General features: G+C 49.1%; 1 protein-coding gene across 1 annotated transcript in view; it reads left to right on the forward strand.

Moving 5' to 3' along the window:
• The first annotated feature begins 802 nt into the window (after window positions 1-802).
• The window catches only part of Nlrc5 (NLR family CARD domain containing 5), a 61345-nt gene continuing 37032 nt past the window's right edge, over window positions 803-25115 (forward strand). The window contains exons 1-16 of the mRNA XM_036188172.1: window positions 803-854; window positions 3859-3960; window positions 9495-9798; window positions 10414-10473; window positions 11150-11218; window positions 12237-13899; window positions 15694-15777; window positions 15915-15998; window positions 17609-17692; window positions 17800-17889; window positions 18582-18641; window positions 19878-19943; window positions 20362-20445; window positions 22700-22783; window positions 23652-23741; window positions 24614-24682. Coding sequence (XP_036044065.1) covers window positions 9507-9798; window positions 10414-10473; window positions 11150-11218; window positions 12237-13899; window positions 15694-15777; window positions 15915-15998; window positions 17609-17692; window positions 17800-17889; window positions 18582-18641; window positions 19878-19943; window positions 20362-20445; window positions 22700-22783; window positions 23652-23741; window positions 24614-24682 — 2879 coding nt within the window. The 5' untranslated portion in view covers window positions 803-854; window positions 3859-3960; window positions 9495-9506. The remainder of the gene's footprint in view (window positions 855-3858; window positions 3961-9494; window positions 9799-10413; window positions 10474-11149; window positions 11219-12236; window positions 13900-15693; window positions 15778-15914; window positions 15999-17608; window positions 17693-17799; window positions 17890-18581; window positions 18642-19877; window positions 19944-20361; window positions 20446-22699; window positions 22784-23651; window positions 23742-24613; window positions 24683-25115) is intronic.

Consider the following 25115-nt stretch of genomic DNA (forward strand, 5'->3'; position numbering starts at 1 on the left):
GTTAGTCCATTATCATTATGGCGGAAAGCAGACCAGCATGCTGCTGGTGCTGAAGGGGGACCTGAGAGCTTTATATCCTGATCTACAGGCAGAGAGAGGGAGGGAGGGAGAGGAGAGAGAGAGAGAGAGAGAGAGAGAGAGAGAGAGAGAGAATGAATCTGGGATTGGCATAGGCTTTTGAAACGACAAAACCCACTCCACTCCCCCCCACAATGGCACACATACTCCAACAAGGCTGCACCTTGTAATCCTTTCCAAACAGTTCCACTAACTAGGGACCAAACATTCAAACATACAAGCCTCTGGGGGGGCTGTTCTTGTTCACCACAGCCTTCCTCCACAATGTTCCCAGAGCCTTAGGTGTGACAGTTGTGTTGCAGATGTATCAATTAAGTCTGGGCGCCGTACAATCAGTTGTTCTATACAGTTTGACCAGTTATGTAATGGTCTCTGTCTGCTGCAAAGAGAAGCTTCTTCCGGATGACAGCTACACTCGTCTGTGGGTATGAGGAGAAGTATTTAGAATGCAGGTAGGAGTTATGCTGGTTTAGTAGAGCATACATGAGGTCAAAGCTTTTTAAAAAATTTTTATTTCTTTAGCAGCCATGACTCATCCAGCGATGTCTTTCGGGTCACTGCTTTATATGCGTGCATCATAATTCATCTCCTGTTGATGGACGCTGGCCTTTCCCTCAGTTCTCAGATGCAGGAGAGCAATCACCATGCTTGTCGGTGTGTACTGGAATTCTGACAACCTGGACTCCAATCCTTTCGAATCGGGACCAGCTATTTAGCATCTTCCCCTGTTTCCAGCTGAATGACACGTTGTGAATATTCACCTTGAAGTCCAGCTGGTGAGCATTCTGTCCCTGTCCCTGTCCCTGTCCCTGTCCCTGAAAGTCCTGTTGCTATGTGCCAAGGACAGTTCAAACATTTTGCAGGACAGCCTGTGTGCCCTACTGCCTCCTAATAAGTGTAAGTCACTAGTGACGTTTTAATTTTTGCCCACCACACACACTATGTGTCTCACAGCGGCAGTGCTACAAAGCAAACGCTAAGTGGAGGAGAGTTTGGCTATCTGCGTTGCTATCCGAGTTCCTGTTCTGGTTTGGATTCCTTCATGAGCAAACCTGGAGACAAACACAGCTCATTCACTTAGGAGGTGGTCCCAGCAAGCACTCTGGGGACAGGAAATGGAGGCAGGGGAGGTCAGGCATCTCAGGGGCCTGTCATTGATCAAGTTCGCGCTATGGGTCATGGGAGCCTGCCCAATGAAGAGGAAGTTGGGTGTTTACACATCAACTCTCAGCATTTTTTTGCCTAAGGGAACAAATTAAATCCTCAGCCTCCAGCTGAGGCACACGTGTAGGTAGTCAGATGTGAATCAAGTACATGTGGGTGAAGCTGGGGGACTGGGAGGGGCCACAGGGTTTTTAGGACATCCTCCAAAGGAAGGAACCATAGACTCACCCATCAATGGAGGACAGGCAAGTTTGTCTCAGCCATCCACTTTAGAGAGTGTCAATAGCCCCTGGGGCCTGTGACCATGTGACTAGGGTAATTTACTTGTAATGACCACTTACAGACCTTTTCCCTGGAGTACTTTTAATAGGTCTCTATCCACAAACATAAAGCAATACTGTCATTGCTTGTCCTTGGCCGTATTCTTGATGTAGTTGTTAATCTTTTCCATGTTTTGCTAGTCATTGGTCTATTAGGAAAATCAGCTGATTCTCATATGTAACACCTTTTCCAGAGTTTTGCTTTCAGTTTATCATTGACTTTTTTCCCCACATAGAAAATTGTGGATGATAAAGAATGTATTATTGTAACACATTTTTTTGTATACATTGTTTTCAGTAACTTTATTCAGGTGCAGAGCACTTCATTATGAAAATAATCAGTCCTGGTCTGAGCATTCAGGGACCAGTTGTGTGGGGCAATATTTTCATATCTCTTGGGTCTAGACCTAGGAACGGCATACCAGGGTTTATGGTCAACTCCCAAACTGGTTTCCAAAGTATCATTCCTGCTAGCAATCTATGAGAGCTGCAGTTTCTCCAAATCCCCATCAACAGAGCCCATCTTTTTCCTTACAGCCAGCCTACATGGGTGTGAAATGCTGTGTTCCAGGCTTGTGAGCGCCAAGCAGTTTCTTAAATTATTATTTATTATTAGAGAGAGAGAGAGAGAGAGAGAGAGAGAGAGAGAGAGAGAGAGAGAGAATTTGACATGTGGGGCCATGGTGAGCACATGGAGCTCAGAGGACAACTTCGCAGAGTGGCTCGCTCTCTCTCTCTACCTTTATGTGGGCTCTGGAATCAAACCCAGGTACTTGGCAAGCACCTTTGCCTACTGAGCCATCTCCCCAGTCCTAAGCAAAACACTTAAAATTCACTTAATTAAAAATAATTATTTAGGAGCTAGCAATGGGTTCCATGTTTAAAAACATTTTTCGCTCTTATAGAAGATCTGAGTTAAGTTTCCAAAATTCATGTTGGGAAGCTCACTAATGCCTGTAACTCCAGCTCCAGGGGATCTGAAGCCCTTTTCTGACATTCAAGAGCACTCTACATACATGTACACACACACACACACACACACACACACACACACACACACACACACACAAATAAAAAGCAAAATAAATCTTTAATAATTGTTCTTTAATGGACTGTGGTGGCAAATACCATTGATCAGTGAGGTTTGTGTGAATAAGAAGCTCATTTGGGCTCTATGCCATTCCTTTGGTCATTGTTTTCTAGTTTTGACCCAAGTTCCTTACAGTGGTGACCACTCTAGAAGATGCTACACTATATTTGGAAGCTTTCCAAACATACCGGCTGCCTATCCCCCAAATGGCCCTTTGATAAAATTGCCTTAAGTTCTTCTGTCTTGTGTGTTCCTGTGAATTGACTCCAGGATCTTGTGTTTGCTAAATACACGCATACATGCTGCACACAGAGCTGCAGCCTGAGCCCTTCACTGTCCGGTTCTAACTGAAGGTGCCTTGCACCGTTGCATTTACACCCTATAGTCACATCCGGTTTGCCTTTTCAGTTTCCAAATGACTGTTCTTGTCATCTCATCAAGGACTCTGGTGTGGCCAGATGGACTTTAAGTTGCCTTCTGCCTGATGCAATGTAGAGATTTTTTTTTCCCTTCTACTTTCTGTGGTTATAGGCAGGTGTGTCTTAGTCACTTTGTGTGGCTGTAACAGAATATCACAGTCTGGGTATCAACTGTTGCTCACACTCTCAGAAGCCGGGAAGATCCCGATCTGCATGCCAGCACATCTGCTGTGTGGTGAGGGCTCCCAGCCACTTGCTGTGTTTTCCTGGGGAAGAAAGAGACAGTGGCTTCCTGCATCGTCTTACAGGGACATTTGAAGATCCACCTTACAACTTCCTTACATCTCAGTAGCCCCATCTCTGAGTCTCCTCCCAGGTGTTTTGACGGCACCCTGTGCATTGGAGAGAACATTAACTTTGTATCACAGTAAGGTATACTACCATGCTCAGGCTTCACCCTCCCGCTCTTCTTTTAGACAGGGTCTTATGTAGCCCAGGCTGACTTTAAACTCACTCTGAGGATAGTCTTGAACTCCTGACCCTGCTGCTTTCACCTTGCAAGTCTGGATCACACACATGCACACATCACCATGCTCAGGACTTTCTGATGATTAAAACCGTGAAAATAATAAGAAAGAAGGGTACAAATGCTGACCTCCTGGGGACTTTGTGGGCTGTGTCCTCAGAGATATCTCTAAGGCAGGGGCTGGGGCTGGAGTCCTCGACACAGCAGTGTTCCTCTTGGCTTTGGAAGAGGAGGAGAGCACCATGTCTTCTCTCCCCTTAGGACCTGCACTATGGAAACAGGCTATAAACGGAAGGGCAGAGGACAAGGCACAGACCTTCTGCATGGGGACACTAGACCATCTACCATGATCCAAGAAGTCAGGTAGGTGTTTTTCCTCCTCTTCTCTCCTTTCTTTCCCCCTTCTATCCATTCCTTCTCTCCCTTCCTGTGGCCAAAAGTGTCATGTCCCACATCCCTGTGTCAACAATCAGCTGTACCCTTTGGATGGTAACCAGGAGTGGGCTAGCAGTTCTGATAACGGGGGCAGTCCCAGGCCCTAGAGCGCCGGAGATCTCTGGACAGCGCTTAGAGCTCCAAGCCCCAAGAACTGGAGCATTAGGAGCCAGAGACTTAGAGTCTATGTGTTCAGAGTAGAGGCTTTGGCTCTGGGCTTGGGCGCCGGGTGCTAGGCAGCTGGCGTAGCCCTCAGCCCTCAGCAGCAGCTGGGAGCAAGTATAGTTGGTGTCAGTGTTAACAGTTCTGAAAGTGTCACCTGGCTTTCAGGCAATGTTATATATAGTCCCCGAGCCTCAGACGTAAGGACTCTTGGCCAGTGTTAGCATTCCCAATTAATCCAGAGCCAACAAACTTGCCCTTGGGCACCATTCAGCATGAGAATGAAAATTGTTGGCTCAGACTATATGGAGGAGCTTCCAGCTTCTAATCTACCCATTTAGAGATGCTTGGTAAACTTACTTTGAGTCAGAGGCGGGACACTATCTCACGCTGCCCCCCGTATAACATTAGGCTTCAATAAAGGCTTCCCCGGAGCGACCCTTTCTTGCCTACATGGTAGTCATTATCATCGGTAGAGAGATCCGAGCCAGTAGCACGGAGAGGAGATATGGCAGCCAGATAGACGTAGAGGTGGCAGCCGCTGCAGCCTTGGTGGACATCAGTGACAGCAGAAGTGTTAGAAGGCTACTGAAGAGTCCCAGGCAGAAGCTGGGTCAGAGACAGCAGGGTGCAGAGACGACAAAGGACCGTGGAAGCAGCTGTGGCTGGAGCAGGAGCTGGACTACACTGTCCTCCAGACGTCTGGGGAGTTTTCAAGCAACCAGGCTTCCATGATGGCAGTCCTGCTGGTCGCCAAGAGGACTGCTCAATAGACAGGTTCCAACGCAAAGCAACCAGGCCCTAGGAGGAGCCTGACAATCGAGGCTCTCCATCCACTCAGCTTTTTTTTTTTTTTTAAAACATTTATATCCCTTTCCCCTCCTTTTTAAAATTTTTTAAATTTATTTATTATGTATAGTGTTCTGCCTGCATATATGGCTGCAGGCCAGAAGAGGGCACCAGATCTCATTACAGATGGTTGTGAGCCACCATGTGGTTGCTGAGAATTGAACTCAGGACCTTTGGAAGAGCAGCCAGTACTCTTAACCACTGAGCCATCTCTTCAGCTCTCCCCTCCTTTTTTTTTTTTAATTTAATTTTTTTCATGTATATTTGATCATGTTTTTCCCTCCCCCAATTCCCCCCAAATCTTCCCCACCTCCCTACCCACCCAACTTTGTGTTCTTTCTCAAAAAGAAAAAAAGCCCACACAAATAAAATATCAAAATAAGCAAAGACCAATCAGACAAAAAAAAAAATTGCAAAAACAAAACAAAACCCCACTTAAAAAATACATAGAGTTCCTTTTGTGCTGGCCAACTACACTGGGGCAGGGGACTGCCCTGGGATGTGGTTGATATACTCAGTGACACTCCATGGGAGACAAGGGAGTCTTCCTTTGCCAGCAGACACCAATTGGAGATAGTTCTTGGTTAGGGATGGGAGCCTGTGTCCATTTCCCCTCTCAGTGCAGGGACCTTGTCTGGCTTGAGCCAGCACAGGCCCTGTGAGTTCATATAAGTACCAGTCCTGTTGTGTCTGGAAGACAGAGTTTCCTTGGAGTCATCCACCACCTCTGGCTCTTACCATCTTCCCACCCCCTCCCTTTTTGCATAGATCCCTGAGCCTTGAGGGGAGAGGTTTGATGATAACATTCCATCTAGGACCAAGTATTCCAAGTCTCTCATTCTCTACACATTGTTCAGTTGTGGAACATTATCATTCTTTTTTTTTGTTTGGTTGGTTTTTTCAAGTCATGGTTTCTCTGTGTAGCTCTGGCTGTCCTGGAACTCACTCTGTAGACCAGGCTGGCCTTGAACTCAGAGATCCACCTGGCTCTGCCTTTTAAGCGCTAAGATTAAAGGTGTGCGCAACCACCAAAGGCTGAACATTAACATTCTTACAATACTTAACAAAGTGTAACACCTGGCCAAGTACCCTTATGGAGAGTTGAGTACTGACTTCTGTCTGAACTGGGTTATCCAGACTCAACAAACTTGTCCTTGGGCACTATTTAGCATGAGAATGAAAAAATTACTGGCATAGAATATGAGCTTTGAGATTCTATTCTACCCATTTATAGATGGTATGACTGAGGCATACATTTTGCCATGTCTTGCACAGCTTGGTCCTGGAAACCTAGGGCAATGCAGGAATGAGGAAACCACAGACACATACACATAGAGAAGTCAGGATCTGATGGGCTATGCTTGCTCTGAGGGAGGGCACCTACTATGCAATCCAGAAACTTGGCTGTGTTTATAATGCATAGCACAAGAAGGAGAGGTTAACTAGTCTTAACGGGAGATCACTCTAGGGGTGTTATCTAAGTCTGTAAACATCCAGGAGGAAAGTGTGGTCTATGCTTTCATACCATCAACGTTTATATTCCCATCAGGAGGGAAGGCTTTGCCATTTCCCTGGGTCTCAGGATTGGGGTGCTTGCCATGTCCATGTTCATGTCAATAATACATATTCACCCAAGGCTTCCTCCACTCCCCCACAACAGACAAAAGAAACTAGATCAAAGTTGCAGTGTGAGTGTGTAAGCTAGGTTCTGCTGCGGTAACAAATAGCTTGCCCCAAAGCGGCATTTCCCACCCTTGCTTTCTGGCTGTTGTGAATGGAAGGGAGCTCTGGTCCACATTGTCCTCTAGCCCAGACTCAGGTTAAAGGAATAGCCATGATCTGAAATGGAACAGCAGAGCAGACATCAGGGCGAGTCACATATTGGCTCTTGAAACATCTATGCAAAATGTGACCTATGCCATTTTTAACATATTTTACCAGACAAATCGAGTTTCACAGCCACACCTAAATGCAAAGGGATAGTTTCCTATGATATCATCAAGGGCCCAGAAAGAGGGGAGCAGGGCATCTGTAAATGCCCCCAAGGCCTATCAGGGAGAATTAGTAGTAAGCTGGGCCAGTAATCATCTCCTGGCTCTGGACCATGGATCTTTGGACTGAAATCATGTCCCAAAGACCATTTCCCACAGAAGTCACCATGTCTATTAATGGTGAGATGAGCCCTGTTTCCCATCGAGGTTGCTTAAAGAGCTTGGTGTCTTATCTCAAGAGCTGGGACCCCTATAGCGAACAAAGTCTCCATGTCAGGCTGATGTGAGGACAAGGAACGGCCCCAGCGTCACCTGTCTAGCCCTTCTTCTCATCTGTCACCCACTGCCCTGGGTGATCCTTTCCCAGGCAGCATGACTGCTGGACAGGAAGGAAGCCATGCTCTTGTGTGGACACGTCCTTAGAACAAAAATCACACAAAGTCCTTGTCTCCTGCTACCGGAGGCTCCAAGCTTTGGAAGCTTACTGACCTGGGAGCCAAAAAAAAAAAAATCTTTGTTCTGATCCTGCCTCTGCCATGAACTTGACATTTGGCCTTGGGTACCTCCTCCTCTCTTCCTTGGCCTGAGTCATTCAGTCTCCAGAGACAATTGTCTCAGCCTAAGGATCATGGATGTAAGCACACTGCATGACTTGTAAGTTCTGGCACAAGTGATACAGGTCTAATGGAGGAGAGGAGCCTGGGAGGAGCTGGCACAAATGCCCAGCCAGCCCCTGCAAGTGCCCAGGATATACAGTGGATGTAGCAAGGCCAGCTCCTGGTTGGGCCTTCCACTCCTTCTGGAGTTAGAGGTGATATCTCAGCAAATGTGAGGATTAGCTAACCTATAGTACATCCAGAGAATATCATACCTAACACAGTATGTACTTTGTGAGTGTTGATGGAGAAATATGCCCCAAACAGCTTATTTCAACATATAGACCACCATTTAATTAACCCATCTGTTTGCTACTCATGTTACTTCTGATTTTTAATTATTATGAATAACCGTACCATGAACAGTTTTATAATTAAAAAAAAAAGTTGTGTATCCATGATGGCTTCCTACTGCATATGGAATTACTAGATCAGAACCATTGCTCATTATTTTAGGGTTCTGCTTTGTAAACACCCTTTGCCTGCTATTGGAACTCTTCCCAGCAGGCTTTCGTAAGCTTACATCTAGAGGGGGGAAATTGGGCTAGAGAGATGGTTCAGCAATTAAGAGTTCTTGCTGTTCTTCCACAAGACCCAGGTTAGATCCCAGCACCCACATCAGGCAGCTTGGAACTGCTTGTAATCCAAGGAACCCAATGACCTCTTCTGGCCTGTGCAGGCACCCACACACGTGTGGCATACAGTCACTCAGACACATAAATAAAAAATAAAATTTGATCTTTGGAAAGAGAGAATTAGCTGAGAGAGAGAGAGAGAGAGAGAGAGAGAGAGAGAGAGAGAGAGAGAGATGGTTTGTAGTAGCTAAGACTTGGGTCCACTATACGCAGAATTCCTTAAGTGACAGTATTTTGAACCAAGTAAAAATGATTTCTCAGTCACATAATAGAGGGCTAAAGGCACAGAGTCCTGGGAAGGTGAGCAACTTTAGCCACACATTCCTCAGCACTGGCTTTCCTACCTTGTGACCCAACATAGCTGCCCAAGGTCTAGCCATCCTGTTAACATTCCAGCCACCAGGAAGAAGCAAGAGAAGGCAGATAACATTCCACTTGACCCCACTGTCCAACCCTACCCCCATGATGCGGCTGTGTCTAACTATTAGGGGGCAGGAGGTGCAGTCTATTCTGGATAATCAGGGACTAGCAAGGAGTTTCTGGTACTAAGAGAGGAAGGAGAACAGAGTTAGTGATGGCTAGATGTCTCCGTCATGAAACTAATTCAGACTGAAACAGCACATATGGTCCATGGGAACAGCATCCTTAGAGCCCTGTATGCTTTAAAGAGCTGGTAGACCTGCTTAGCTGGGGTATAGTTACAGATGTGGGAGGGTATGGAAGCAGCCCTGTCTCTGAAGCTGATCTGCACAACGTGGAGAGGCCAGGTTGCTTTCTGTTGCTGTGATAAAAATACACCAACAACAAAGGTAAAATATGCTCACAGCCCAAGGGTACAGTCCATCACTGGCAGCAGGAGTGTGAAGTTGTGGGTTACAGTCACATCCACTGTCAGGAAGCAGGGAGTGACCAATGCCAGTGCTCGGCTCCCTCCCTTCACTCTCTACAGCCCAGGATCCCAGGGAATTGTTCCATCCACAGTCAAGATGGATCCTCCCTATCATGTAGTGCAGATAATCCTCCACAAGTATGGCCAGAGGCTCATCTCCCAGACGATTCTCAATTCTGTCAGGTTGCCAGTTAACACAAATCATCACAGACCACTTACTCCAGCCTGCTGCCCCCCACTCTCCTACCCTCAAACTCACCATTTCCCCTCATGTCCACAGGCCTGGCTTCTGATGGACCCTGAGAGCCTTCAACTGGGCACTGAGAACCTGTGGGCCTGGCTTGTGAGGCTGCTGAGTGAAAACTCAGAATGGCTGGACGCCCAGCTTAGGTTCTACCTCCCAACCACAGACCTGGACTCCAGCAGCAAGGCCCCCGATCCTGAGATCACTAGTCGTCAGCTCAGGAGGCTGTACACCCAGGGCCTGGCCACCTGGCAGTCTTTCATCTATAGTCTGTGCATGGAGCTTACTGTGCCTCTAGACCTGGAAGTACCACTGCTGAGCATCTGGGGCCAAAAAGATGGTAAGAGCCCACATGGGAGGTACGAGGCTGCCAGCACAGCCTTGTGACCTGCAGAGCTTCAGTGCCACCACCACCCCCCCGTGACCCATCTGGTCACACAGAGAGGACATAGAAGGGCCATACGTTCCAAATGCCTGCAATGACCAAGAGACTTCCTTCTACTGTTCAGTCAGAAGACCTCAGCCCCTACTAATAAGCAGGGGATTGAATATTCCATTCAGCATCTTCTTGAGCATAGCACTGAGGAGGAGCCCTTGGATAGAAAGTGGACATTCACCCATGAGCTCTACCAGTGTGGCGGTGGGGACACAAACTCGTGCACACACGAGAAGACTGCACATACACACATGTGAACACATACACACACACAGATATGTGTGCAGACATACATCCTCACTGACATGTGCACTTGTATATATACATGTATACATCTGTACATTGCTGCATGCAGAGTGCACCACCTGCTTCCCTGGCAGATGGCTTGAGTATCAGTTTTTCATCTCTGGAACCTACAGCTGTCCCCAGAGCAGACACCACTCAGAGCTAGCTACCCAGGCACCATCATGACACTGTATCCCACATCCCTAGTGGCATGCGTTCTGCTCTGTCTTACAGAATTCTCTAAGCAGATAGGAGCTGGTGAGGATAGCTATCCTGGACCTCTGCTGCACCATGGTAAGATCTGGGGCTAGGGTTTGGAGTGCCAGCTGATAGAGGCTTGGGGTGCCAGCGGATAGGGGCTTGGGGTGCCAGCTGGTAGGGGGTTGGGGTGCCAGCTGATATGCTCAGTCTTCACCTTAAGCTAGTGCTGGCTAGTGACCACCATTTCTTCCTCAGCACATAGACTGAATCCCACTTCCTCCTTCTCTGTGGCTTTCAAGACCTGCCCCACTGTCTTTTACCAGGGTTCTAGTTTGGGGCCCCAGAAGAGACTGAGTGTGGCTGACCTCAGCCCTATAGATCCGCTGTCAGGTGTCACCCAGGGAGCCTGTTCTCATGTCCCTGTCCCCACTTCATGAAATTATAGGAAGGCAGGGATCATGTCATGGTGTTGATGTGTATTAACAAGGACCAGCTGCAGGCTCAACCAAGCAGTTGAAAGCTTCACTGTCACAGAGCCTGCCCCTCCCCTAGTGGACATGGGGCTTAGAATGCCCTGCTGTGGGTCTACTCGCTTCATCCTGGACCAGAGCCTGAAGCTTGCTGGGGAAGCTATGGAAATGGCCTTCTCGTAATCCTAGGGTGTCTCGTTCTTCTCTGCCTGGGCCCACTTGCGGAATAGAGCACCCCAAAGGTGTTGCCTGGGTCCCCGTTTTCTCCCCCACCCATGCCCTTACTTCTCTCTTTGCAGGTGTCAAGCGCCCTTCTCAGAGTTGTGGGTCCTCGCCCCGCCGGAAGCAGTTCAGGAAACAGCAGCTAGGTAGGTTACAGGAGTAGGGAACCCCACATAAGACTGGGTTCCCCGAGGTTGATCACAGACAGATTCTGGGCCTTGCCCCTGGATGAGAAGCTTCTGAGGCCTGGTGGCTTATTTTCCAAGCCTCCAGGAGAGAAATACTAAAGGTCCTGAGTGAACAGGGGAGGAGACAGGGTATCTCAAGGACAGGTTTGTCACCTATGCTCATCCAGACTGTCCTCAAGGTTGTGCAAGCACCAGGGTGGTAACCAGTGTGACCTCAGGCCTGAGCCCTCAGTGGCCATGTTGGGGGTGAGTGAGGATGGAGGTGATGAAGGTGCCTGGGAGAACCCCCAGATAGAAGGTCCATGGAGACACGGGGCACTGGGGCTAGGCCATGGGGAAGAGGAGAGGGGAAATTTCCTTCATCCTCTACCAGTGGTCCGGAATAGTCCTTGGCCTAGCTCTCACATACACACATACAGTCCACCAGCTGTGGGCATAACTAGAAAATTCACATCTGCGCAAAATAGGCCACTACTTCAGTCCTTCCTGGAGTAGGGGTGGGGGGCTGAGTCTTCCCAACGATCCAGGAAGAAAGTAACACTTGGCATAGCAGGAGCCCAGTTCCCATGGTCTGATTGATGGTTACAAAGTCTGTAGTTTGTTGGTGCCCACTTACTCTCAAGGGAAAGATGCAGTTGCTTCTGCCATCTTAGAGCTGGTCCCCATAGATGTGGCAAAGTGAGCAACCTCCCCTAGTTGACTGAAAAAGACCTCACCTGTATTGCCCTGGAAGAGAGAGTTGTAACCCAAGGGCCCATCCCCACCTCCCTGGGTAAGTGGCTTCAGAGCTGGTGTTTCTGTGTATCCACTCCTTCTGGGAGTATGGATGGCCTAAAAACCTTCACTGTGCCCTTGACACTTGACCCCATGCACACATGGCTAGGGCTAAAGACAGTAACAGCCTGATCATGGGGTCCCAGGACATGTATCAAGTGTGAGAGATCCTGCCTTCATGCCATTACTGTGCCCCTTGCAGAGCTGGCTAAGAAGTACCTGAAACTCCTAAAGACCTCTACCCAACAGTACCATGGTGGTGTATGCACAGGAGCAGGGCATCCTCAGGCCTCCCCACTGGCCTACGTACCCCCAATTTTGCAGTGGAGCCGGGCTACAGCACCCTTGGATGCTCAGGAGGGAGCCACTATTGCAGACCCCGAGGCAGTAGATGATGTTGATGTGAGCATCGAAGATCTCTTCAATTTCAGGGCCCCCAAGGGACCTCGAGTGACAGTACTGCTGGGAAAGGCTGGGATGGGCAAGACCACTCTGGCCCATCGACTCTGCTGGAAGTGGGCTAACGGTCAGCTGGACCGCTTCCAGGCTCTGTTCCTTTTTGAGTTCCGCCAGCTCAATACAATCACACATTTGCTGACACTGCCCCAGCTCCTTTTTGATCTGTATCTGAGCCCAGAGTCAGAGCCTGATGCTGTTTTTCAGTACCTGGAGGAGAATGCCCATCAAGTGCTACTGATCTTTGATGGGCTGGATGAGGCACTCCATGCCGGTTCTATGGGTCCTGACAATGCAGGCTCGGTCCTCACCCTCTTCTCTGACCTCTGCCGTGGGACCCTTCTGCCAGGCTGCTGGGTGATGGCCACCTCTCGTCCTGGGAAACTGCCTGCCTGTGTGCCTACAGAGGCAGCCATGGTGTACATGTGGGGCTTTGATGGACTGCGGGTAGAGAAGTATGTCAGCCACTTCTTCAGTGATCTGCTGTCGCAGGAGTTGGCTCTGGCAGAAGTGAGAAGCAATGAGCGTCTCCGGGGTATGTGTGCGGTACCTGCACTGTGCAGAGTTGCCTGCTTCTGCCTCCGCCGTCTGCTTCCAGGAAGCCCCCCAGGCCAATCTATGGCCCCGCTGTCCACAGTAACCCAGCTGTACCTGCAGATGGTGGAGACTTTTAACCCCAGTGGGACTCTGCCTGCCGCATCCTTGTTGGACCTTGGAAAGGTGGCCCTTAGGGGACTGGACACTGGGAAGGTCATCTTCTCTATGGCAGACATCCCTCCTCCCCTGATGGCTTTTGGAGCTGTCCACAGCCTCCTGACCTCCTTCTGTATCCGTACCAGACCTGAGCACCAAAAAATAGGCTATGCCTTCGCCCACCTCAGCCTGCAAGAGTTCTTTGCTGCTCTGTATCTGATGGCCAGTGACTCAGTGGACAAAGACATGCTCGTCTACTATGTCACCCTCAATTCCCACTGGGTACTGCGGACCAAAGCTAGGCTGGGCCTCTCCGACCATCTCCCTACCTTCCTGGCAGGCCTGGCATCCCGCACTTGCCGTACATTCCTTTGCCACCTGGCTCGGCAGGACGAAGCCTGGGTGGGCTCCAGGCAGGCTGCTGTTGTTCAGGTGCTGAGGAAGTTGGCTAGCCGAAAGCTTACAGGGCCAAAGATGATAGAATTGTGTCACTGTGTGGCTGAGACCCGGGACCGGGAGCTGGCGAGGTTCGTTGCCCAAAGCCTCTCCTTCCAGCTTTCTTTCCACAATTTCCCACTGACCCGTGCAGACCTGGCTGCACTGGCCAATGTTCTGGAGCACAAGGCTGCCCCCATTCACCTGGATTTTGATGGCTGCCCACTGGAACCCCACTGCCCAGAGGCTCTGATAGGGTGTGGGCAGGTTGAGAATCTCAGGTGAGTCAAATCAGAAGGGAGGAGGTAGGGAAGGGTGGGGGAGGGCACTGTGCTCTGGGAAAGCGGGAGGCCAACTGGTCCCGAGAGACTGGATTCAAGTCTTGACTCTCTGAAAAGAATGTCCCATCTTCATCCAGGGTGTAATGCTGGTGGGGTAGCAGTGCACCTTGACCAGGCTTCTGGAGTCCAGGTGTACCTTTCTCTTGCTTGTGGCTCCTTGACTCTCATATCTCTCTGTCAGTCAGGGACTGGAGTGCTGGATCTGGGGTATGCTGCTCAAGGCTGTTTCACCTTGAGCAAGTTATATATTACCTCCCTTGATGGTGTTTCTCCATACCTGCAATGTGTACACAAGTCACAGGGATATGGGAGAATGGGATGGGATGATGTCCAACAGGCTTCTCAATACGGCATCTGGTCCAGAGCCAAGGCTCTGTATCTATCAGATAGAAAGAACAAAGGTGTAGTCCCAGTGCAAGCCTCCTTGGATACTATGGGGGTAGTCCTGTTAGAGTGTATGTCTCTGTGATGGACAAGTCAGAAGTAGGTGGTCCAAGTTGGTAGCTTGCTCTAGCCTATGTGGTCATGCAGAGACCCCGGTCCTTCTTCCAGCATCCCCTCAGACATACTAGCTGTAGGATCAATGCTGAACCATGGGTGTCCCTGTGCCCTGACTTGGAGGAAGGGAAACGGTGACCTTGGAGGGATGTGTTTAAAGGTCACCATGGAAATAGGACACATCCCTTGCAGTCACATTGCATCACTGAGAACCTAGCCATACAGTCACTTTGGCCTGCAAGAGAAGCTGGAAATGTCACTTCTGGCTGGTAAACTACTTCCTGCTAGAGCTCCATTTCTTGATTTCGTCCTTCAAATCAACACCAGGTTTCATTTACAAACATATTATATGTGTCAATAGACTGAAAACACTTTATACATTTCAGTATATAATAGTAACACTGTAACAAGGCAGTCCAGCCCTCTGAGTTACAGTTTTATCACTTAAAAATCTTTTAATACAAACCATATTTGAAACACTGAACACAAGAAAGAAACATGAACAGCATGGAAAACAAAATAATCAAGTAAAAGGATACCCCCCATTAAAAAACCTCACTAAATAATTTTTTTTTAAAGAAAGAGGCTAAAGAATGGTGATAATCTTGTTTTTGAAATAATATAAAATTGAATTTTTTAGACCCATTTGTGAGGTGAAATTGTAACTCTGCTAAAGTCTCTACCCATTTTGATAATTAACTCTTCGTTGTTGTTTCTTTTTTCTAAAGAAAGTTTCTTGGGTCTGGAGAAATAGCTCAGTATCGAAGAGGGCTTGTTTTAAAAGCAACAGGACCTGAGTTCAAGTCCCCAGCACCCATGTAAAAGCTGAGCATATCTTCTCATGTCTGTAGCAGTAGAGTTGAGGGGCAGAGACAGGTGGATCCCCAGAGCTCACCGTCAGCCAGCCCCCCCCCCCCAGGCTACAGTGAGTTTCTGGACCAGTGGGAGACAAACAAACAAAAAAGTGATAAGGACCTCTGACTGCCACATGTGCACATGAGCAAAACATGCACAATGTTTTCTTGCCATGATTTTAACTATATATGACTGTATTTCTATGGGTGAAGTGGAGAATTGATTTGGCAGATAGAGAAGCCAATGGTGTAAGCAGCTACTCCAACAACTACAGCGATGACTCATGCTACTATGATGCCCCCTCGGTCCCCATGGACACTGCCAATGACATCCTGCCAATCACTAAGCCCTGCCCAGCACTGACTTGCTTCTCTCCTGCAGCTTTAAAAGCAGGAAGTGTGGGGACGCCTTTGCAGAAGCCCTGGGCAGAAGCTTGCCTACTATAGGGAGCCTGAAGACCCTAGGGTAAGCCAAGGCTTGCAAGCAAGATATGCAACTAAGGATGTCTGGCACACTTTTGCCTGCTTAGTTCTGAACAGACAGATTCCTGGCCAGTCCTCTTCTCCATTCCCATTCCTCTACCATCTGTGCTTGTCCTGTAGGTTAACAGGAAGTAAGATCACAGCCCGAGGCATCAGCCACCTGGTACAGGCTTTGCCCCTCTGTTCCCAGCTGGAGGAAGTCAGGTGAGTGATCTCTGGAGGGCTATCTTGCCTGGGAGAAGGGTCATTTCCCAGCTCTTAGGACACCCCTGGGGCCTGCATATTCCATTGGGGATGACCAGAGAGAGAGCCGTCAGTCCAAGAATGAGGTGGGCCAAATCCAAAAGAACTCCTCCCAGACTCCAGCAGGGCACACATTTGGGGTTATCTTCCAGGATTATGAGTTTGGGGCTCCCTCCTCTCATTCTGTAACTCTAGGAAAGGGGATTGCAGTGTCTAGGCAGAAGGTAGGTATTATGGGGATACATTAATACATACAATGTACAATTTCACGTTCCTACACTTGGGTACACACTTGCACAGACATACACGCTCATCTAACTCAAGGGTGTGTCACATGCCTTTTCACAGATGGGTACATGTGTGGCACACACAGGCACACTGAGATACAGTACACACTGGCTGAGCACACCTGCACAATACACCACTTGCTTGTGTCTAGAATTGATTGCTTCAGGGAAAGTGGAGCCAGGGACCCTCTGCTACAATCTTTTAAAGAATATTTTTAAAAAAGAATATTTTTTATTTTATTTTTGAGATTATAACATAATTACATCATTTATCTCTTCCCTTCTGTCTCTCCAAACTCTCCTATACACCCCTCCTTGATCTCTTTCAGATTCATGGCATCTTTTTTTCATTAATTGTTACTGTATACACATAGGTATTCTTAAATACAACCCACTGAGTCTATAAATGTTACTTGAATGTATATTTCTAGGGCTGACCACTTTGTATTGGACAACCAGCTGATGTGCTCTTCCCTGGGGAAGACTATTTCTCCCACTCTTAGTATTCAGTTGTCTATAGTTCTTGGTGTAGGGTTTAGGTATCATGGGCTTTCTCCCATCCACTTTAACATGTCTGTTGATGCTGTCCTTGTTTAGCTCATGTTTAGGCAGTCATGTTGGTGAAACTTTATGGGTACAGCTTCTGACATTACTAGGAGACAGTCTCAGCAAAATCCTTGGTCTACTACAGTCTTATATAGCTCCTTCCTGAGATCCAGAAAGGCAACCACTGAATCTAAGAGGCTCACCCACAAAGTCGGATACAGCACTTCCAGGATGGAACACAAGCTGGCCAGCCCCTGCTGCTCCCACTGATGAGTGCCTTTGAGCAGTGGCCACTCTGGTTGAGATGAAGGTTTAAACCACTGATCTTATTAAAACTCTCTTTCTGGATTACTGAGCGATTTTAATCTTGGCCCCCATCACCCCTTTTATTTACTTATTTTTAATTTCCCCTGTTGCTCTCAACCATTCTCATCCCATATATCCATCTGTCCCTCCATCTGGGATTCCAGGTAGAGACAGTGAGGTCAGAGAGGTTGTCCTGGGCTCTGGGGAGCTGGGACCAGAGCTGAGACAGGAAGTAGAGTCTTGAGCCTCCCAGAGAGAGTTCACTAGTCCCCTGGGACATTAGTGAACCCAGGATGCAGGCACATTGTACATCTAAGCCCTGGGAGCAGCCTACTGGATCACCTCACCTCACTTCCTAAGACTGTTGCCCACCACCTGGGGCTTCCTAGCACCTGTCCCCACCTGAGGGATTGGGCCTTGATCTCCCTGCAGTTTGCATGACAACCAGCTCAAGGACGCAGAAGTACTGAGTCTTGTGGAGCTGCTCCCCTGCCTGCCGAGGCTCCAGAAGCTTGAGTAAGTGATCTTTACTCCCAGCCAAGCCCCTTTCCTGGCCCAAGTCACTTTTCTCTGCTGACCGTGTCCAGGGCATCCACCCCTGACACTTGGCCACCATTGTACAGCCTGAGCAGAAACAGCTTCTCCATGTCAACTCTACTGTCCTTGGTGAAGGTGGCCATCTCATGTCCCACTGTCAGGAAGCTGCAGGTCAGGTGAGCAGCTAGCTCTTCAAGGTCTGGGGAAAAGGGAAGGGGCAGGGAGTGAGGAGGAAGTCCCTAGCTCAAGAGATCTGTGTGTGCACTCCAGAGTCAGCTGAATTCACATCGAGACTCTTGCTCAGGTCTGGTGCTTAATAAGTAAATAAAGATGCATGCATGCATGGATGGATGGACAACACTGTGGAGCACCGGCATAGCCAAACAAATAAGCCGCGTGTCGCTCTCCATGGTTCTGAAACAGTGGTCCTTCATTGGCTCACATTGCAGGTTAGAGGACAGGCTTCCTAATCTGAATACCATTATAATTCTCATTTTTAAAAGCTCTCTGATTGCGTAGTGATGCACACCCACAACACCAGCACTTAGGAGGATTAGGAGCCCAAGGCTAGCCTCAGCCCCATAGTGAGTTCAAGGCCAGCCTGGTTTACATGATATCTTGTCTTAAAAACAAACAAACAAACAAACAAACAAAAAACCAGAACCAAAACAAAACTAAACAAAGACCCCTCTCAAGTTGTCTTCCTGACCTTACAAAAGCAGGCTCACTGAGTGGCAGAGGACTCTAGCCTGTACTGGGGCACTCTTTCCCTGGATGGTTGGGGCAGGTGGGGGTGATAGCTATACAAGTGGGGTGATGCGCTCATTTCCTGTTCCTGGATATCATGTCTTTGTGCCTGACCCTCTAGGGAATCAGACCTCATCTTCCTTCTGTGCCCAGTCACAGAGACAGCTGTGCAGCCATCAGGGTAAGTAGCTCAGGAGGCATGGCCCCAGCTAGTCCTGAGACGGTATCTAGACTGGGAAGGTGAGGGTGAGAACCTAGTGAGCGCTGACATGGGAAGACTCTCCTTACTGCTGTGTGAATCCCTGCTCAGGGTGGCAGAGTGTCCTCTCTTCCTCCCATGTGTCTGGACTATATCTGACCCCTGGCTAGAGAGCATCCCCAGGGCCTCAGAATGGGCCAGATCCGTAAGGAATGTGAAGATACCATGCACTGAAACTGAAAAATTCTCACACTGAAAGATAAAGGAGAGGTCGGTGATGGTCCCTACATCTTAGGGCTGCCTTGGGAATGGAAGGAGTAAATGCATCTAACATGCTTCAAACACTGGAACACCATCAGCACTCAGATGCTGACCACACATGGATTTCCACGTGACCCCTCATTGGTAGGCGAAGACATGGAAGCACTCCCTCTAAGAAAACACTCCTCCCACGTTCCCCACACTCCTCCCCGACTAAGCTCCCAGCTTCAATCTCCCCTTCTGTACCATGACCCAGTAGGGCCAATGTCACTCCCTGCCTACCCCCAAGATGTCTAAAGCTCCGACACCCAATGTGGTCATTATCAGTCACTGTGACAATGTAAATGAGGTAACTTTCGGTCTATGTGTTACATGTACCACCCTTCCAGGGCTCAGCAGTGGCCACTGGTGGCTCCCATGACAGATGACACAGTGGAAGAGCACTCTGTCATTGCAAAAGGTTCTGTTAGGCAATTCTAGTCTATAAGTTTATGGAAATTGGCTTATGGTATAGCCCAAGATTCTTTGAAGTCTCTGGCATTCTCCTCTCCTCTCCTCTCCTCTCCAGTCTGAAAAGGCTGTAGCTCCCCACTGCCTGGACCTGCCTATGACAATGCATGATCCCTGTCTTCTGGACCAAAGGTCACATCCAAGGGATACTATCATGGTGACCTTAGGAAGTAGAAACCAAAGAGTCTGATGGCTTATGTGACTTGCCAAAGACTGCACAGCCACATGTAGAGGAGACCACATTTGAATAAAGTCTCCCTTGGACCTCAAGCCCTTGCTCCCGCTGCTTCTCCAAGTTGTGTCTTGAGTGCCTTCCAGCACTCTCTTTGGACAAGCTCACCACGAGAGGTGCTGCAGGGTCTTCAGACTCTAGATGCCAGGCAAAGAGGTCCAGTCCATCTGGTCAGGCTCCTGAGCCCAAACTAGTGTGTCATCTGTTCTTTTCAGAACATCAAACCTACAGGACAAAGATAGCCTGAAGAAAGAAAGACAGAGCCGGAGCCTGGAACTCAGGTACCTCAGCAGGGCCCACTGCCTCCAGAAAATGGTAATAGAGGAAGGGTCTTTTCCCAAGGGAGGAAGAGCAGGCAGGAAGGAATACAGGGAAAGGAGATGGAGAGACAGGGGAAGGGCATGCATGAGCAACTGTGTCAACAAGAGATCCAGCAGAATGGACCCTTACTATATGTGGGACACTGCTCAGAAGTGGCTGGTGCCTTGTGGGAAGCCTTTTAGGACGACCCTCATGAATGATGCATATTACTCTACTTTGGTAGAGAAAGAAACTTAGTAACAGACAGAGTGAGTGCCTTGAACAAAACCATCCTACTACTTAGAGGACACGGATCCCAGGTCTGCACCCTCAGGACTCATCTGACTCAGGGCAGGAAGCACCGTGATTTTCCCCTGATCTCCTCCATTCCCATCCTAGGCTTCAGAAATGTCAGCTCAGGGTCCATGATGCAGAAACCCTCGTGGAGCTATTCCAAAAAGGCCCCAGGCTGGAGGAAGTGGAGTAAGTACCCTGGAAAGTGGGAGACTGGGGACAAGAACAGCTAGGGAGGCTGGGCAGGGCAGACAAGGTCTCACCTTCATGTGGGGGTGGGGCGTGGTGATAGTTGGCTGACTCCTCAAGAGTCTAGGGACATCCCAACAGTCAGAACATCCGCCACTGTGTAGTACTGTACTGTATCAAGTGCTTCGCTAGAAGCTGTTAGACATGTGTTTTTATCGTCTCCTCCTCGCTGCGATGTAACCACATTTTATAGAGAAAGAAATGAAGGCACAGAGTAAATTTGCTCAAGATCAAACAGGTAGGAACAGTCTAGTCTGAAGGTCCCAGCCCTTCCTCACGAGTCCTGCCACCACTTCCATAGCCATCAGTAGAGTGAGACTCCTCCTGTGCTTAGGATGACCCAAACTTTACAGGCTAACGAAGTTCCCATGATGCCTGGCTCCTGAGCAGGGCTGAAGAACTGGTGGTGGTCATTTCCTAGTGACAGGAAGGGAGCCCCCCCCCCCCACACACACACACAATCACAGGAAGTCCTCTAAGCGATGTGAAGGCAGAATGGTGGGGTACACCAGGTGGTGGTGGCAGCACACGCCTTTAATCCCAGCACTCCAGAGGCAGAGGCGGGCGGATCGCTAAGTTTGAGGCCAGCCTGGGCTACAGAGTGAGTTCCAGGACAGTCGGGGCTACACAGAGAAACCCTATCTTGAAAAAAAAACAAAAAAAAAAGAAAAAAATGGTGGAGTGCTATGAAGTATTTAGGGGTGAATTCACCCCACCTCAGGGTGTGGTACATACAGTGAGGGTTGACTGGGCGATCAACTGTTGGTCCATTACCTTGTTTCATTGGAAGACTTGAGGACAAGATTAACGCATAGCAATGAGGGCCAGCAAGGTAGCCCAGCAGGTAAGTGACAAGTTCACAGGGAGATGCACTTGTCACCACCTGGCCATCCAAGTCACTCTCTAGGACCCACGTGACGGAAGGAGCAAATCAGCTCCTGCAAGTTATCCTCTGACCTCCACGTGCGCCCCTCCCCACCACAAAAAATAAACATAATTTTAAAAACAACTCAAAGGTCTGGAGAAATGGCTTAGGGCTGAGTGCTTGCTGCCCTTCCAGCGGACCTGTCTTCAGTTTCCAGCGCCCATGTTGGCAGTTGCAACTGCCTGTAGCTTCACAGGGATCCAGAGCCTTCTGGCATTGGAGGGACACACACACATGGCAGACACTCACACAGATACACATTCACAACGGGATATTTCTAACCCTCTTGCCACCACTGAGCCTGCCCCTCCCCAGTGTCCTCACTTGTGACACAACGCCACCCCACCTAGTTAGAGGAATAAAACCTTCTGAGCTACCCAGCTTACCCTCATTGCCAGTCCAACTTAGACAGCCTCAAGCCTGTTTCTTCTCCAAGCTCTTCATCTACTTCCTCTGTTAGAACCTCCCACTTTTCACCTAGTGACCCCATTAGCTTCTGGTTCAGTTTTCTCAGCTTCCACCATGGCATTCTCTTCCTGGTAGGGTAGGCTGTGTTTCACCACTGCCTACACCCTTCACTCCCTCCCTCTGTTCAGGGTAAAACCCAAATCCTCAAACCTTGTGGGACCCAGAAGCCGACCTCAATCTCCCCAGCCCCTTTCACCCTGATACCCTAACTCAATTTCCAATCTAAACACACTGGCTTCCTCTGGATGCTGGTATGTGCTATGCCTCAGCGTCTTTGAATGTGCTGGTCACACTGCTAGGAACAATCTTCTCAAATCTCTCCCCGATCACTTACCTGTGGAACTCCTGGGATTTCCAGCAAGTAGTTAAAAAAAACAAAACAAAAAACAACAAACAAACAAACAAACAAAAAACAAGAAAGCCTCCCTGGCCCTACACTGAGTCAGATATCCTGGAATTATGGAGGTTATCACAAGAAGCGATTATGCACGTTGCAGCATACAGGAACAGGCATAGATGGGACCTTCCAGTCAGGCTGTCTGAGCTCAAATCCAAGCCCATCCTTGGTCAGGTCTCTAAGGACTCTGTGCCTTGGTTTACTCAATAATAAGATGAAAATATACTAGTCCCTGCTTTGTAGATTTATGAAATGTGCCACCAGTGTGGAAGTACCAATGCCATGGGCATGTATGGAGCTGGCAGCCTATCCCCTTTAGTTATTATTAAGGGCATTTACAGGAAAGATGCTCTGACTAGAGCTGGAGAGGACTGTGGAGTGTCTCCATGGTGTCTCTATCTTAGTCTTTCAGGGAACCATCTGGAAGATGAAGGCTGTCGACTTGTAGCAGAAGCTGCTTCACAGCTGCAAATTGCCCAGAAACTGGAGTGAGTTGCACCCCCCACTGCTGGGTAACAAGAGGGGCCATGGAGAGTCCCATCTGGTCCCTGCCTGCCCCGGTTCTCCATGTCCACAGTCAGCAAGAGTAGCACTGATCTGCCCAGCTTCCTCTCTCTCCAGCCAAGTTGGGCTGTTGACAATACCTTGCTCTTGCCTCTGCCCTGAACCTCCTTGCACATGGAAGGCATGTCCATGGCACATCTGACTCACGTGCCAGATAGTCCTTGCCACAGCTCTGGGAGGTAGGAGCCTTGCACTGAGCCAGTGGGTGAGTACTCTGCCACTGGGTCAAGGCTTTGGGGAACAAAGCAGTGTGTTTGCTTAGGGTGTAGGCATGGGTTGTTGGAGTGGTGACCCATGAAAGTAGGGTGTCTAATGGTGCAGCCCTGGGGCAGAAATGGTGTTTGGGTGGGTTGCGTTATGTCTTAGGGTCATTTGGGTTGGGTAAGGAGTGGCGAGTTATGGGAAAGTGGTTTGGGTTTCAGCTCTAAATGTGTCACCCCATAACTTTGAAACCCTAAAAAAGTAATAGAATGTCTCAGTTTCTCCATTTGTAAAATGGAGTTAAAGGAGACCATGTATGCCTAAAACCCTTGGTAAAGAGCCTACTAGTCAGCCCTCCATAGACTGCTGTTACTACATACACCACAAAACTGAGGCTCAGAGAGAGGAGAACCCAGGGGAAGTACTTAGGGCTTAAGCCAGAGAACTTGTTTCTCTGAGTGTGTGTATTTGGGGAGGGATGTGTAATACATCCCTTGACTCACAGAACTCTTTGAGGGACCCTGCTTGGGGACCCACTTGGGGGGCAGGAGCTGTCTGCCTGCTGACACCGCCTCCCTCTCCCCTCCACAGCCTCAGTGACAATGGCCTCTCCAGGACAGGGGTGATTTATGTGTTGAGAGCCATGAGCACGTGTGGGACCCTGGAAGAGCTGCACATCAGGTGGGCGCCACACAGGGCACCATCATCATACTTTCTGAAGTGCCCCATATTATTTCTGGCCTCATGCCTTAGGGACCCCCAGGAGCTGCTGCCTGAGCCCTGCCCAGCTGGCACAGTAGTGCAGCCACTGCCAGTGCTGTGGGCCTCCTCTGGAGAGGCGCCTGGAGCTGGTGGAGCCAGCTGGGTGTGGCAGTGTCAGAATGAGGGAATGACCCTGCGGCTCCTTGCTTCACTTGGTACCAACTATGCAGTGCCCTCTGTCCCCAGCTCCTGTGAGATCAGGCTGGCCTCTGCCCCTTCCAGCTTCTTCCTTCAGTCCCTTCCCAGCTTCTCCTGAGACCAATTTCCAAGTGACATGTGACCTCCTGTGCCCCTGGTCCAACCTCCATTCTCCATCAGTATGGGAAGCTGAGGACATGCGTGAGTGGAAGCCAATGCAGTTCCCACTTGGCTGCAAGCCTCGTTCTTGGTTCTCAGCTACATGGAGGGTCTCTGTTTTATGTACTCCTCCCCAAAAGGCTGGAGGGAACCCAGATCTCTCACAAGATAGATTAGGGTCCTCATTCACTATGATCACTGAGATGTGCTGCATATCATGGGAGACAGCACCCATATCCCAAAGCACTGCAAGTATCGGAGGAAACCCCCATCCTGTCCCACTGGAGCAGGCAGAGGGGCATACTACCACCTGACACACAAACAAGAGCAGAAGAGCCTGAAGCAGGCTGTAGCAGGAAGGCTTCCCACCTCATAGCCTCAGAGGAAGTCACAGGATGGGGCTTAGCTTGGGCAGGTGTGGAGTCTTGGTCCCACCAGGTCAGGGTTAGACAAGAGGTATAACTTCCCATCCCTTGCTTCTCTCTTGTCCATAGCCTGCTGAGCAACACTGTGGTTCTCACATTTGCCCAGGAGCCAAGGGAGCAGGAAAGGAGCTGCAAGAGGTAAGGACCCAGCATCCCTACATTCCTCCCTGGGATGGGACGGCACCCTCCCTGACCCAGGGAGACCTTGACAAGAACTCACAAAGCAGGGCTGGAGATGTAGCTTAGATAGTGGTGTTTGTCTAATATTGCATGAGACATCGGCTCAATTCCCAACATTGCACAAATCACACATGGCGCCTAAGATACATGAAACTCTATCTCAAAAAGTGAAAAAGAATTCACCAAGGGTCAGGCTGTGAGCAGCCTTGGCAGGAGACATAAGTCTGATGAGGAAGGAGCGGAGGGCAGACTACTGGGAGCCCAGTGATGTCGGATCTGGTGATATGCCAGGCTAGGCTGGGATAGCTAGACAATTATTCATGGGAAACTTGGGTTTTTAGCCTAAATATGGAGAGTAGCCTGGCACAGAGCTCTGATATGACCAGAACTT

Source organism: Onychomys torridus, chromosome 5 (genome assembly GCF_903995425.1).
Source record: "Onychomys torridus chromosome 5, mOncTor1.1, whole genome shotgun sequence".
NCBI classification, from domain to species: domain Eukaryota; kingdom Metazoa; phylum Chordata; class Mammalia; order Rodentia; family Cricetidae; genus Onychomys; species Onychomys torridus.